Source organism: Myotis brandtii, unplaced genomic scaffold, assembly GCF_000412655.1.
Source record: "Myotis brandtii unplaced genomic scaffold, ASM41265v1 scaffold34, whole genome shotgun sequence".
In the NCBI taxonomy this organism is placed as follows: domain Eukaryota; kingdom Metazoa; phylum Chordata; class Mammalia; order Chiroptera; family Vespertilionidae; genus Myotis; species Myotis brandtii.
Window position 1 is genome coordinate 2,489,513 of NW_005363098.1, and position 13,515 is coordinate 2,503,027.

A 13,515-nucleotide genomic window follows, 5' to 3' on the forward strand; every position below is an offset into this window, starting at 1 on the left:
ATTATCTAATTCCAGTACTTTAAAAACACATTTTGTTTTTGTTGTTATATCAAAAAGAGATAATACAAAGTGAAATAGGTTTCGTTTTACTTCAGTGCCTATCATGTGACAGCAAACACTGTTGCCAATTAAATCAAGTTCTCTGGCGCTAGGCATGGCTTATTCAATGTACTTGGGGGTAGCTGGTGTCACATCATTATAAGGGTGACTGCCAATGTTAACTATACACTAAAAAATAGAAGTAACAGCCACCTGAGCCCTCAACCCAAAATGGTGTGCTTAAATCATGGTAGCTTATATCAGATGAAGATTATTGACTTTAGGGGGAGTAAACATGACCCCTGTGTGTGTGCGCATGTGTGTGTACATATGTGCTGGTGTAAATTCAGAAAACAATACAAAATCTAATTTGCACATTTCTACTCTAGGCAGAAATGTATTATTTAAGAAAACCTCTAACCTATTCCCTAGCAACCTATTTTGGGGGGAGGAGAAAGGAGAAATATGGACAATTTACTTCCACATTCGCTCACAAAACAAAGAACCAGCAATATCTAGTTTACTCATACAACAGGTAAGTAATGATAGGAACAATAGAAAATAATATTTATAAAAGTGAAATTATTTTTCTATAATTGAATTTAAGACATAAATCTACCCTATGTGCACCAGCAATTCCCCTCTTAAGAACTTTCTCGAGAAAACTTATGTCCACAAAAAATATGCACAAAATGTTCAAAGAGGCTTTATTGTTAACAATCAAAAACTGCAATAGCCCAGAATCCTTCAAACAGGAAAAATGTATAAAAATATGGTAGTATGCTTATACAATGGAACAATACTCAGCAATAAGAAGAAACTGATGATAAACATAGCATGGGTGAACCTCAAAAGCGTTATGTTAAGTGAAGGAAGCCTTAAACTGAAGAATGCTAACTTTGTTTGTATATCCTTTCACATGAAGTTCTAGAAAAGGCAGAACTAATCTATGGCAGTAAAAAAAATCAGAACAATAACTGCCTTGGAGGAATGGGTCAGGCATTGGCAGGAAAGACGCAAAAGGGAGATTCCAAGAATCATCTAGATTGGGGATTTGAGTTAAGACAGGAGTATAAATCTCATCAAATGGTAGTATACTTAAAATTTTTGCCTTTCATTGTATGCACATTTTACCTTAAAAAACTGTATTGATCTCTAGATAGAGATCTGCATGCTAAAATGTTTGATTGAGGGTGAACTGATGTCTGCAACTTACTTTGAAATGCATCAAAAAATAAGATTAACTAATGGGTGGAAGGATGGATATATGGAGAATTATACGATGAAGCAAATAATGTTAAAGGCTAATTGTAGAATCTCAGTGATGGGTCTGTGGGTGTTCACTGTACAATTCTTTCAACTTCTTTAAATGTGTGAACCTTTTTATAATGAAATGTTGGAAAACTGGTGACAGAAAAAAATGTACTATATTTATGTTCCATAATATGCACAATCTCTATTTCTCCAAGATGGTATGATTAAAGATAATAAGAGATCACTGCAATAAATTCAATGGAACTTTTAAAAAATAATAAAAATATTAAAAAATAAAATTATGATTAAAAATGTAAATAAAGGCAACAAAAAAATTTGACCTCATTTCCAATCCTTGAAACTACTGACATTAATAATACTTTCAATCACAAATAATACCTATTCTTTATTTCAGTTCAGTAAATACTGATTGTACAAGATCTTTCAAATGTTCCCATTCCTGACACATCTGAAGTGTGGCTTCCTACAGGGGCTGACATTTAAGCCAGCATTCCTCACATGCTTCTGCAATATGCTGTTGTGGTTCCTGAACATGTGCATTACTTCACAACGCCCACCCTTTGTATATGCTATTCCTCTGCCAAGATGCCTTCCTCTTAGTCCTACTTACCAGCAAGCTTCCTTCTCACCTTTCAAAACCTTGCTCAAAGACAAGCCTCCCCAGCCTCTCCAAGTCAAAGTTCATGGTACACTATTCTTTGTGCCGCCACACAATCATATAATATAAACCTTTAAATTATTAATAGCTATGATTAAGCACTGACATATGCCAAGAATTATTACTCAATTCTCAAAACAAGCCTAACATACATATTACTCCCATCTAAAAATTAAAAAGTAAAGCTCAGAAAGTAAAATAACGTACCAAATTAAACGGCAGAAATGGTCTACAATTCACAGTTTGTCTAAACAAAGGCCTCTAATTTGAACTGTTTCCTCATATTGATCTTTTTTAGTGTTACTGAGCTGTAACTTCCATACTACACGATTCACTAATTTAAAGTGTACAAATAAATGGTTTTTAGTATATTCACAGTTGTGCAACCATGCCACAATATTAACATTTAAACATAATTCTACATTATAGTTATTTATAAGCAATAATAATAATAAAGTTTTCCAAAATATAAAACTATGTATGCTACTAACATACAAAAATATATCTGCTCACAAATGGAAAGAGTTGCATTCCCTAGCCCAGCTATGTACTTAATACATAATAGAAAAATAAAGTTAATCAATTTCCAAATTCACTGACTGATTCGAGTCATTTCTGAGGAAGTAACATAATAATGCTTCAGAGCTTTGGGCCACTTAAAAACAAAAAAAAAATTCAATGTCATAAGAACCCAAATAAAAGGACATTAATCAGTAGGCAGATTTCATGATATTTTCATTTTCTTTACCATCTACTTTCATTATTATAAAGTTTCCATGTAAAAGACTAAAACTGTCAACAGATGGGATTTTAAGCTATCATATGTATCACATACATAAGTATAAATCTAAACTAGTAAAACATGTCCTTACAGTTTAAAAAAATAATCTAGAAATTTAAATGTACTACTACTCAAGTTTAATCATGCAAGGACAAATTATTTCACATTTTTTTAAAAAGTACCACTTTACACATTCATGGATAATAGAGACCATTATAAACTTTTGAACAATAATAGATACAGAGGCAGAGCTGCCTCAAACAGATTGTCAAACTGCAGCGGGAAGGCCGGGGAGGGTTGGGGGGCAGGAGGGAAGGGGGTAAGAGATCAACCGAAGGACTTGTATGCATGCATATAAGCATAACCAATGGACATAAGACACTGGGGGGTAGGGGAGGCCAGGGGATTGTCAAGGGCGGGGGAAAAAAGGACACATATGTAATACCCTTTGTAATACTTTAAGCAATAAAAACATTAAAAGAAAAAAAAATAATAAAAAATAAAAAGTACCACTTTGCAAACACAAAGAAAATGCAACATATATCTGACACAACTTTGAGAGCCTATATGCTAGGCAATGTGCAGGGATATTTCTAGCATCATTCTCAAGCTACAGCTTAAGTTTCTCCTTAAGAAACAATTTAAAATACAAATAATTCTAAATTTTAAATATGTGCCATCAATTTTAACAAAAAGCACTTCAAACCTTTTGGCAAAATCAATTTGGAAGACAGATATGACAGATATGTCTTTTAGTTATGCAAGTTATTGTTCTGAACTTTCAATTAAAAGCCAAATATTAAACTATAAAGTTTTACATATTATAGCTTTCTTCTTTACAAACTCACTAACTTTAATGAGTAATATTTAACTATGCTAAGGACATATATAAATTATATATATTCAATCACTCTGTGAGTAAAGTGCCACATTTTATCCCCATCTTAAAGATGAAAAACAAGTAATTTTCCTAAGGTTCCACACAAAAAGAAATCGCAAACACTGTTCACTTTTTTTTTTTTTTTACATGAACTAGGGAGACTTTTCTGAAAGTTTCTTTATACTTATTAACAACAGACAAGAAGCACCAGTTTCTTCCAGATCACTAAGGTTCAGAAGTTCCATTGCAGAATCACATCAGTTTCAAATATCACAAACTTTCTCATAAATGCTATTTTATTTAACATGCAAATAGTTCAGTAAAGGAGAAAAGAGCATTTTAAACCAAGCACTTTAGTCCCTAAGGATCTAGTTGAAAAGCCAGACAAGCCCTTGAACTTTATCAAGATAAATCCCTGGCATCCACTAATCACCAGAGAGGATCTTCAAATTAGATAAGAGCAAGAATTTTGGCATGGGAATGAACACAAACACCTTGCCATCCAAAAAGGCCCACAACCTGGCAGCCTTTCAGCAAGGTTCCACTCATGTAGCTGTTACTCTAAATTTTCCAGCTATTGCTTGAGAGTTGATAATTCTTAAGATATGAGGAGAGTTGTGATTTCTGACACAGCATTCCAGAGATAAACACATGATCAGAGGGATGCTTTGAAATTCCCAAAGATATTCCACTGGTCTATAGCTGCATGAAAAGAGTTTTCAAGAGGTGTCTCTTGCTAGGAAAAAGAGGGGGAAACGCAGAGCAGTTGGCTTGCCATCAGACAATATGTTAAATGCATACCAGACATGTAAGTTCCAAATAACATCCTGAAAAATTCTACCACCAAAATCCCTCTCTATTTCAACAAACCGCTTAATATGTATTACCTAAGTATGATTTCCTAAATACGTCCATAACCTACTCACTGAAGAAGTCACTAAGGCATAGTTTAATTTCTACACTATTTAAAAAAAAAAAAAAACATGCCAAAATTAACGAAATTTGGGACATTTATAAAAAAACAACTTTCTTTAATTATATTAGTAAGATGTATCAAATTTTAAAATCTACTCTTAATCATTTCTGAGCCAAAATTAATGTTCAAATTATAAAATTGAGAATACTTTAAAAACCTGATCATTTACACCTTTTCCAACCATCAAAATATAGCCATTGTTATTAACAGTTTGGTGTATTTTTTTTCAGGCATATGTAATCATGTTTATCTATTTGTTTAAAAGATCATAAATTTCAAATTTTGTACACTGCTTTTTTCATTAATAACGTATCTTCATTATAATTTTACATCAATACATAGTGTTCTGCTTTCCTCTCTTTAATGGATGCATAGTATTTACTGCATATAGAAAATAAAACCATCACCAATCCCTCATAGATCAGCAAGTATGTTTTGCGTTGCCCAGCCAAATGAGAGGGTCTGGAATGAATCCACCATGGTTCAAATCTTAGCTCCACCATTTATTAGCATAAGCACTTAAGAGACTGAATTTCCCTTTACCTCAGTTTCTTCACCTATAAAGGATAAAAATATCTATCCACAGAAGAGTCAAGGGTTTGATTCCCGGTCACAAGCAGGTACCTGGGTTGCAGGTTCAATATTCAGGCCCGATCAGGGCTCATGCAGACGGCAACCAATCAATATGTCTCTCTCACATCCATGTTTTCTCTCTTTTTGTCTCTGTCTTTCCTCCTCCTCCCTCCCTCCCCCTTCCACTCTCTCTAAAAATCAATGGAGCCCGGCCAAAGTGGCTCAATAGTTGAGCATCGTTGACCAGGAGGTCACAGTTCAATTCCTGGTCAGGACACAGGCCTGGGTCGCGAGCTCAGTCCTCAGGGTGAGGCATGCAGGAGGCAGCCAATTGATGATTCTCTCTCATCATTGATGTTTCTATCTCTCCCTCCCTTTCCCTCCCTCTCTGAAATCAATAAAAATATGTAATAAAAAAGAAAATAAGCCCTAAACGGTTTGGCTCAGTGGATAGAGGGTCGGCCTGCAGACTCAAGGGTCCCAGGTTTGATTCCGGTCAAGGGCATGTACCTTGGTTGCAGGTACATCCCCAGTAGGGGGTGTGCAGGAGGCAGCTGATCGATGTTTCTCTCTCATCGATGTTTCTAACTCTCTATCCCTCTCCTTTCCTCTCTGTAAAAAAATCAATAAAATATATTTTTTAAAAATCAATGGAAAAAATAACCTTGGGTAAAAACAACAACAAAATTATTTAACATATAACTTGACAATGTCATATTGAAATTATTTTTAAATCACTGATAGTGTTAATAAAAATTTGAAATGGTATACAAACCACGCAACAAAAATATCCTTGTAATTTTTAAAAACTAGTCCAAAACAAGTTTTTAATGTTGAAGCTACAAAATTTGCATAAATTCCTGTTACCCTTTAAATCTTAGCAATTTGTAAATACAAGTACACAAAAACCAGAAATTAGTTACAGTACCTGTCAAAAGATCTAAACTGCACAGGTGGTTCAACAGACAGATCACCAAGAGCGCCGAGACAGGGTGGTGGCAGAAGGGCAGGATCCACTGGGACTCCATCTGCTGGTATGTTAACCAAGCTGCGGAGAATGTCCTTTACGTTGACATTTTTTGAAACTGGAAGTGATGGTGCAGCCTTGTTGTCCATCTCATTTCCTCCATCATTTCTGTTGTCCTGAGATTTATTGACTTCCAAAGAAAGAGTGCACAGCACCTCACTGATTGCATCTGGGCCTGCACTGACACTTGGAGAAGCTGCATCCACACTGCTTCCCAAACCAGCGGCTGTTTCCTCCCCAATGCCTGAGTCCCTCCTTCGAGCAGATGATGTGCTTTTGGATTCTTCCACTGATACTGGAGTTAATGGGCTGGATGCTGCTGGTGTGTTTTCTAGATCTTACCCAGAAACAGAAGAAAAGTACAAATAAAAAAACTTTAGAACCAATTTTGAAAAGATATATTCCATCCCATAGCCATCTATTATTTTAAATTATGAAATGTATGGCATGTTCTAAAAGGCAAAAATAAATTACATAATCTATAAAATGTTCTGAGTTATTGTACCTATAATAAAATTAGATGACATAGGAGAGACCAAGATGGCGGCATAGGTAAACACCGCAGACTGCTGCCGCAAACAACCACTTCAAAAATACAACTAAAAGACGGAACGGACATCACCCAGAACCACAGGAAGGCTGGCTGAGGAGAGACTCTTCAACTAGAAGGAAAAATAACAGCACACCGAGGCTCAGAGGAGGCGCAGTGTGGAAAAAACTCAGGTGCGGAGGTGCGCGCGCAAAGCGGGCTGGTGGCTGAGAGCGCGGTTGTCGTTTTCGGTCAGGGGGGAGTCTCAGACTCTGAGCTCCAGATACGGGCGAATCGCTGGGGACTCGGACCCAAACGGGAGAAGCGGGAGTGTCTGGCATCAGTTGGAAGGCAGCTTTCCCTCCGAGGTTTGCAGCGGTTCCGGGGGTTCTGAGAAGCAGAGCCTCTGGGAACGGGACTGAGAGGGGCCATAACCACTCCCTCCGCCCGCCCTGTTGAGCCCGCCCCGCCCAAGCCCTGCGCAGAGCCATTTGCCAGATCGCCGCAGGCAAAGGCTAGATTAGCACCTCCCCAGAGGACAGAAGTTTTCCGCGGCAGACACAGCTGATTCACACAGCCAGTCGGCCTGGTGGTCAAATCCCTCTAGTATTAACTACAACAATCAAGGCTCAACTAGAACAAGACTGCGCACAAAGACCACTAGGGGGTGCACCAAGAAAGCATAAAAAATGCGGAGACAAAAAAACATGACAGAAATGGAGGATATAGAGCTAAAAATCGCAATTTTGAGGGCTTGCAAAAATGTGCTAGAAGCTGTCAATAAACTTGAGGAGAGAGTCACGAAAACTAATGAGACCCTCGATGCTATGATAAAGAACCAACTAGAAATTAAGCATACACGGACTGAAATAAAGAATATTATACAGACACCCAATAGCAGACCAGAGGAGCGCAAGAATCAAGTCAAAGATTTGAAATGCGAAGAAGCAAAAAACACCCAACCGGAAAAGCAAAATGAAAAAAGAATCCGAAAATACGAAGATAGTGTAAGGAGCCTCTGGGACAGCTTCAAGCGTACCAACATCAGAATAATAGGGGTGCCAGAAGATGAGAGACAGCAAGATATTGAAAACCTATTTGAAGAAATAATGGCAGAAAACTTCCCCCACCTGGTGAAAGAAATGGACTTACAGGTCCAAGAAGCGCAGAGAACCCCAAACAAAAGGAATCCAAAGAGGACCACACCAAGACACATCATAATTAAAATGCCAAGAGCAAAAGACAAAGAGAGAATCTTAAAAGCAGCAAGAGAAAGAGACTCAATTACCTACAAGGGAATACCCATACGACTGTCAGCTGATTTCTCAACAGAAACTTTGCAGGCCAGAAGGGAATGGCAAGAAATATTCAAAGTGCTGAATACCAAGAACCTACAACCAAGAATACTTTATCCAGCAAAGCTATCATTCAGAATTGAAGGTCAGATAAAGAGCTTCACAGATAAGGAAAAGCTAAAGGAGTTCATCACCACTAAACCAGTATTATACGAAATGCTGAAAGGTATCCTTTAAGAAGAGGAAGAAGAAAAAGGTAAAGATACAAATTGTGAACAACAAACATGCATCTATCAACAAGTGAATCTAAGAACCAAGTGAATAAATAATCTGATGTACAGAATGAACTGGTGATTATAATGAATCAGGGACATAGAAAGGGAATGGACTGACTATTCTTGGGGGGGAAAGGGGAATGGGAGATGCGGGAAGAAACTGGACAAAAATCGTGCACCTAGGGATGAGGACAGTGGGTGGGGAGTGAGGGCGGAGGGTGGGGCGGGAACTGGGAGGAGGGGAGTGCATTTATCATTCTTCTAAATTTAACTTTGCACAAGTAACCCATGTAAAAAATCTATATTTTTCAAAACTTGTAAATAAAAATAACCTTAACTAAATAAATAAATAAATAAATAAAGTGTACAGTTCTATGTTGCTTAGAGGTCACAGGGTTAACTATGCTACCACAATCTATCCCACTATTATCAGAGCTAAGTTTGATCACCTGGTTACAGTGATGACCACAAGAGAAGACAGACATTTTAATTTCACAAAGATTTATTGAGCTCAATGAGCCTAACCCTGCATGGGGCACTAGACTCAGAAAGATAGTAGGACTGAGCATTTAAGTGCAGCCCCAGTGGAGTGCTGTGGATCAAAGTTAAATCCCTTGGAGAAAGTGGGTGCTGGGGAAGTGGAGCTCCCACAAGACAGACTTAATTTGTGAGGTCTTAAAAATCATGGGAAAGCAAGTGGGCATCCAGCACGCCTTTCCTCTCCCTTCCATATACCTGTGTCTTGTTCTCTGCCCCACTGCTCATCTCTTCTAGCCTCTAACACTGTGGTTCTTTGTTTGTTCAGAACAATTTTGCAGACAATCTCAGGAAATCTGAAGACCTGATGAGGGAATAAGAGGAAACCAGTGTTTGCTGAGCATCAACCCCATGCCAGGCCCCAGCATGGGCTTTGCTCAGGTTACCTTGTTTAATCCTCACAATCACCCTGTGAGTTGGGTATTTTATAGAAGAGCAAACAAGTCTGCAGAGATTAAGTAATGTACCCAACGTTACACAGCAGGGGTTTTTTGTACATGAGACTTAAGTCTAAATATCAGTTTTGAGGAAGATGGCAAGGTTTTTCCTGTTCCCCCACACCCTCAGTCCCTATTCTTGGTCCTCCTAGCCTTGGTGGTCAGTGCGCTCCCACAGGGGGAGCTCTGCTCAGCCACAAGCCAGGCTGATGGCTGCCAGTACAGCAGTGGTGGTGGGAGCCTCTCCTGCCTCCTCAACAGCGCTAAGGATGTCCGACTGCAGCTTAGGCCTGCTCCCCGCTGGCAAGTGGACATCCCCCAGCGCTAAGGATGTCCGACTGCAGCTTAGGCCTGCTCCCCGCTGGCAAGTAGACATTCCCCGAGGGCTCCCGGGCTGCCAGAGGGATGTCTGACTGCCATCTTAGGCCCAATCCCCCCAGGAAGCGGCCTAAGCCAGCAGGTGGTCATCCCCCAAGGGGACCCAGACTGCGAGAGGGCACAGGCCGGGCTGAGGGATCCCCCAGAGTGCACAAATTTTTGTGCACCGGGCCTCTAGTAAATAATAAAATATACCTGAGAAAACCCTCCAAACTGAACATGACATACAATGGATAGCGATGCAAGGTTGAAAGCCATTGGCCTACAAAAAAAAGTCCAAACTCCATAGACTAAGGCACAAGGCTCTTCAATAATATAAGTCCACTACAAAGTAAACTTCATCAGGGCAGGGAATTTGTCTTCTCTAACACTTTCTCTGCAGCACCTCTAATAATGCCTGGGCCTACACAATTCCTGGAAAGCAGTAGGTGGTCAATAAATATTCATCAGATGACTATTCATTTCCAACTTTATCTCCTGCTACTCATGCCATCACATATTATACTTTACAATCTGCTGAACATGGGACAAAGCTTGGCCTTCCATGTCTTTATACATTGCCATTTCTTTGAACAGTAACCCCAAGACCTCTATCTCAAACATGGTTTCTTCTAGTAGAAAACTTGTTACTCCTCCTCTATGCATGAACAATTCAATGATCCTCAAAATCTAGTCAACAAGGAGCATCAGCTTTTCTCTCTGACTTTTGTTCCCTCCAATCAGGTGCTCACTCCATTCCAACAAAAATGATGCATCTTGCCAATGGTTGCCAAAAACCTCCATCCTGCTAAATGGTCAGTTCTCAGTCCTAATAGCACTTGGCAAAGTAGCAGCAACTGATTATTCCCTCCAACTTGACAATACTCTTTTACTTGGCTTACACAACACCTCACTGGTTGTTCCTTCTTAATTTCTTTTACTTCCTCTACCTGATTTCTTAAGTTGGAGGGATTTACTGGTAGTACTCAGTCCTTAGTCCTCTTTTTCTCAACAGTTATTCCCTTAATGGTCTCATTCACCCTCAAAGTTTTAAATATCAAAAAACAAAAAAACAAAAAAACACCTCAGACTATTACATATAATTGCCTACTCTACATCTTCTATGTCTAAAAGCCACCAGTAGGAGAAAACTGAATTTATCTTCCCCCGAACATGTTTCACCTCTAGTCTATCCATCTGTACCTTATAATTCCTGACTACCTTCCATCTTTCCCATAGCCACACCTAATATTTTAACATCTTGTTTTCTCTACCATCAAAATATGACTACTACTCATAGCTCTACAGCCACCACCCTAGTCTATCCCTAAACCACCTCTTGCCTGGATTACTGCAACATGCTCATAACTGGTTATGTTACAGTTACATTAATGGTCCTCTTGGCTCATGCCTCCATTTGAGAAGTCCTTGAATCTGGGCTGGGCCAGACTTATTTAACCAATAGATTGACGCAGAAGTAGCAACAGACAGTTCTGTGCCCAAGCTCTAATAAGGTTGGGCAGAGGGTACATTCTAGGAGTTCCTGAATATCTCAGTGAGCAATCTGGCTACCCTGCTGAAGAAAACAGGTAGAGAAACCATCAGAAGAGATGGAGGCCCTCCAAAATAATGGAGGGAAACCAAAAAATTTGGCTGAGAACAAGTATCAAGGCCCCAAACATATCCCCAGCTGAGCCATTTCAGTCCATCCGCCTCAGCTCTTGCAGCCATCCTCACTCGGGCACTAGATTAATGAGTAGAAAAGCCATCTCAGACTTTCCAACCCCATCAAATATCAGCTGTGTGCCCACTGTGTCCTGTCCAAACCAAATTCACAGAATCATGACACAAGACTAAAGAGTTGTGGTTCAGCCCTGGCTAGGTAGCTCAGTTGGTTACAGCATCGTCCTGGTATGCCAAGGTCGCATGTTCGATCCCGGTCAGGGCACATATAAGAATTAACCAATGACCCTAGCCGGTTTGGCTCAGTGGATAGAGCGTCGGCCTGCGGACTGAAGGGTCCCAAGTTCGGTTCTAGCCAAGGGCACATGCCTGGGTTGCGGGCTAGTTCCCCAGTGGGAGGTGTGCAGGAGGCAGCCAATCAATGATTCTCTCTCATCACTGATGTTTCTATCTCTCTCTCCCTCTCCCTTCCTCTCTGAAAACAATAAAAGAAATATATTTTTTTAAAAGAATTAACCAATGAACGCATAAATAAATGGAACAAAGCAAAAAAAAAGAATAAGAAGAATTGTGGTTTAGCCACTAAGCTTCAATGTAATGTGTCACACAGCAGTATATAACTAACACACTGGGTTTTCCTTGCCCTCCAAGGTGTATTCTCAACACAGAATCCTGCATGTATCTTTTAAAAACATAAGTCAATTTTAACTCCCAACTCAAAACCCTCCAATAATTCCCTATCTTCCTTCGAGTAAATATCCACAGCCCATTTCTCCTGGTTATATTCCTGGTATTTTTCCATTAGACTTATTTTCTTTTCTTATACATATCACCTTCTAAAATACTATATAATTTATTTACTACATGTACTTATTTTCTATTTCCTCTCACTAGAAGATAAGCTCCATGAGGGAAGACTTTTTTCCTCTTTTGTTCATGAACATACCCAAGTACCTAGTAGGTACCCAATGAATATTTATTGAATAAATAAAGAGCCTCCACTGGGTGGCAACTATTCCTATTATTGCAATAATTACTTCTCTAAACACAGCTGGCAGCTACTTCTATAACTCCAATTATTACAGTTACTTACCAAATCTGTCTCTGATAAGAGAATATGATTTATTTATTCTTCACAACAAATGCTTACATGAACAAAAATGTCTAATATTTTACTTGCAAAGGATAACATCTTCTCACCTTTTAATCAAATGACTCATTTGATTAGAACAGAAATAATCTCTTAATTGCAACTAACTACATGGTACTCAAAATAAAAAGTTTAGTGATTAATAAAAATAAGCCCTGGCTGGTGTGGCTAAGAGATTAGAGCATCGGCCTGCTCACCAGAGGGGGTTCAATGCCCAGTCAAGGGCACGTACTTGGTTGCAGGTTTGATCACTGGCTCCAGTCAAGACACATGCGGGAAGCAACCAATAGATGTGTCTCTCTCACATCGATGTTTCTCTCTCTCCCCCCGCCCCCTCCCTTCATCCCTGCCTCCCTCTCTTTATCTATCACCCCCACTTCCTCTCTAAAAATCAATGGAAAAAATATCCTCAGGGAGGATTAACAGACAATCAAAAAAGTACATGCTCTCACTTCCTATATAAATGGATTTAAATTCTATAATCAATATTTTAACTACTATAAGCAGGTAACATTTTATTTGAACTTTGGATACCAGGGACTAAAATATGGAAACTTACCAGGAAGTGATAAAGTCCCAGTTTCACTAAGAGTTCCCTTAAATGACTGGCTACGCCTTTCATTCTGAGGTTCCAAAATGTCTCTGTACTTCGAGACCATAAGAACAGAGATAAAGTATACAACAGCCAAGGCTAAAAACTGAGCTTGTTTGCTATCCTCCTGGGAAAAAATAAAAGTAGGTGATCATGCCACTATTAAATAACGTGTCTTCATTTTATTTTACATGACAATACTTAAATATAAACATGGGAATAAATCTTTTGACATATGCAGAAAATAATAAATTTAACTTAGCAACAATCAGTCTTTTGGAAAAATGTCCATACATGAGAGGTTATATGCTTGTGAAACATGAAAAGAGAAAAGTTGGCTCTTTTTTTTTTTAATAAAGTAACTCAATCTGAAGAGATATGTCTCAATATACTTTCTACAACTAATCAAATAGTAATTATCATTATACATAAATAACTATTTTTATTTCTA

General features: G+C 38.7%; 1 protein-coding gene across 4 annotated transcripts in view; it reads right to left on the bottom strand.

The window, feature by feature from the left end:
* LRBA (LPS-responsive vesicle trafficking, beach and anchor containing) overlaps positions 1–13,515 on the bottom strand; it is a 566,714-nt gene that overhangs the window by 429,107 nt on the left and 124,092 nt on the right. For all 4 annotated transcript variants that reach the window (XM_005871408.2, XM_014543868.1, XM_014543867.1 and 1 more), the window contains exons 29-30: positions 13,032–13,191; positions 6,111–6,546 (exon numbers count right to left, since the gene is read on the bottom strand). In XM_005871408.2, coding sequence (XP_005871470.1) covers positions 6,111–6,546; positions 13,032–13,191 — 596 coding nt within the window. The remainder of the gene's footprint in view (positions 1–6,110; positions 6,547–13,031; positions 13,192–13,515) is intronic.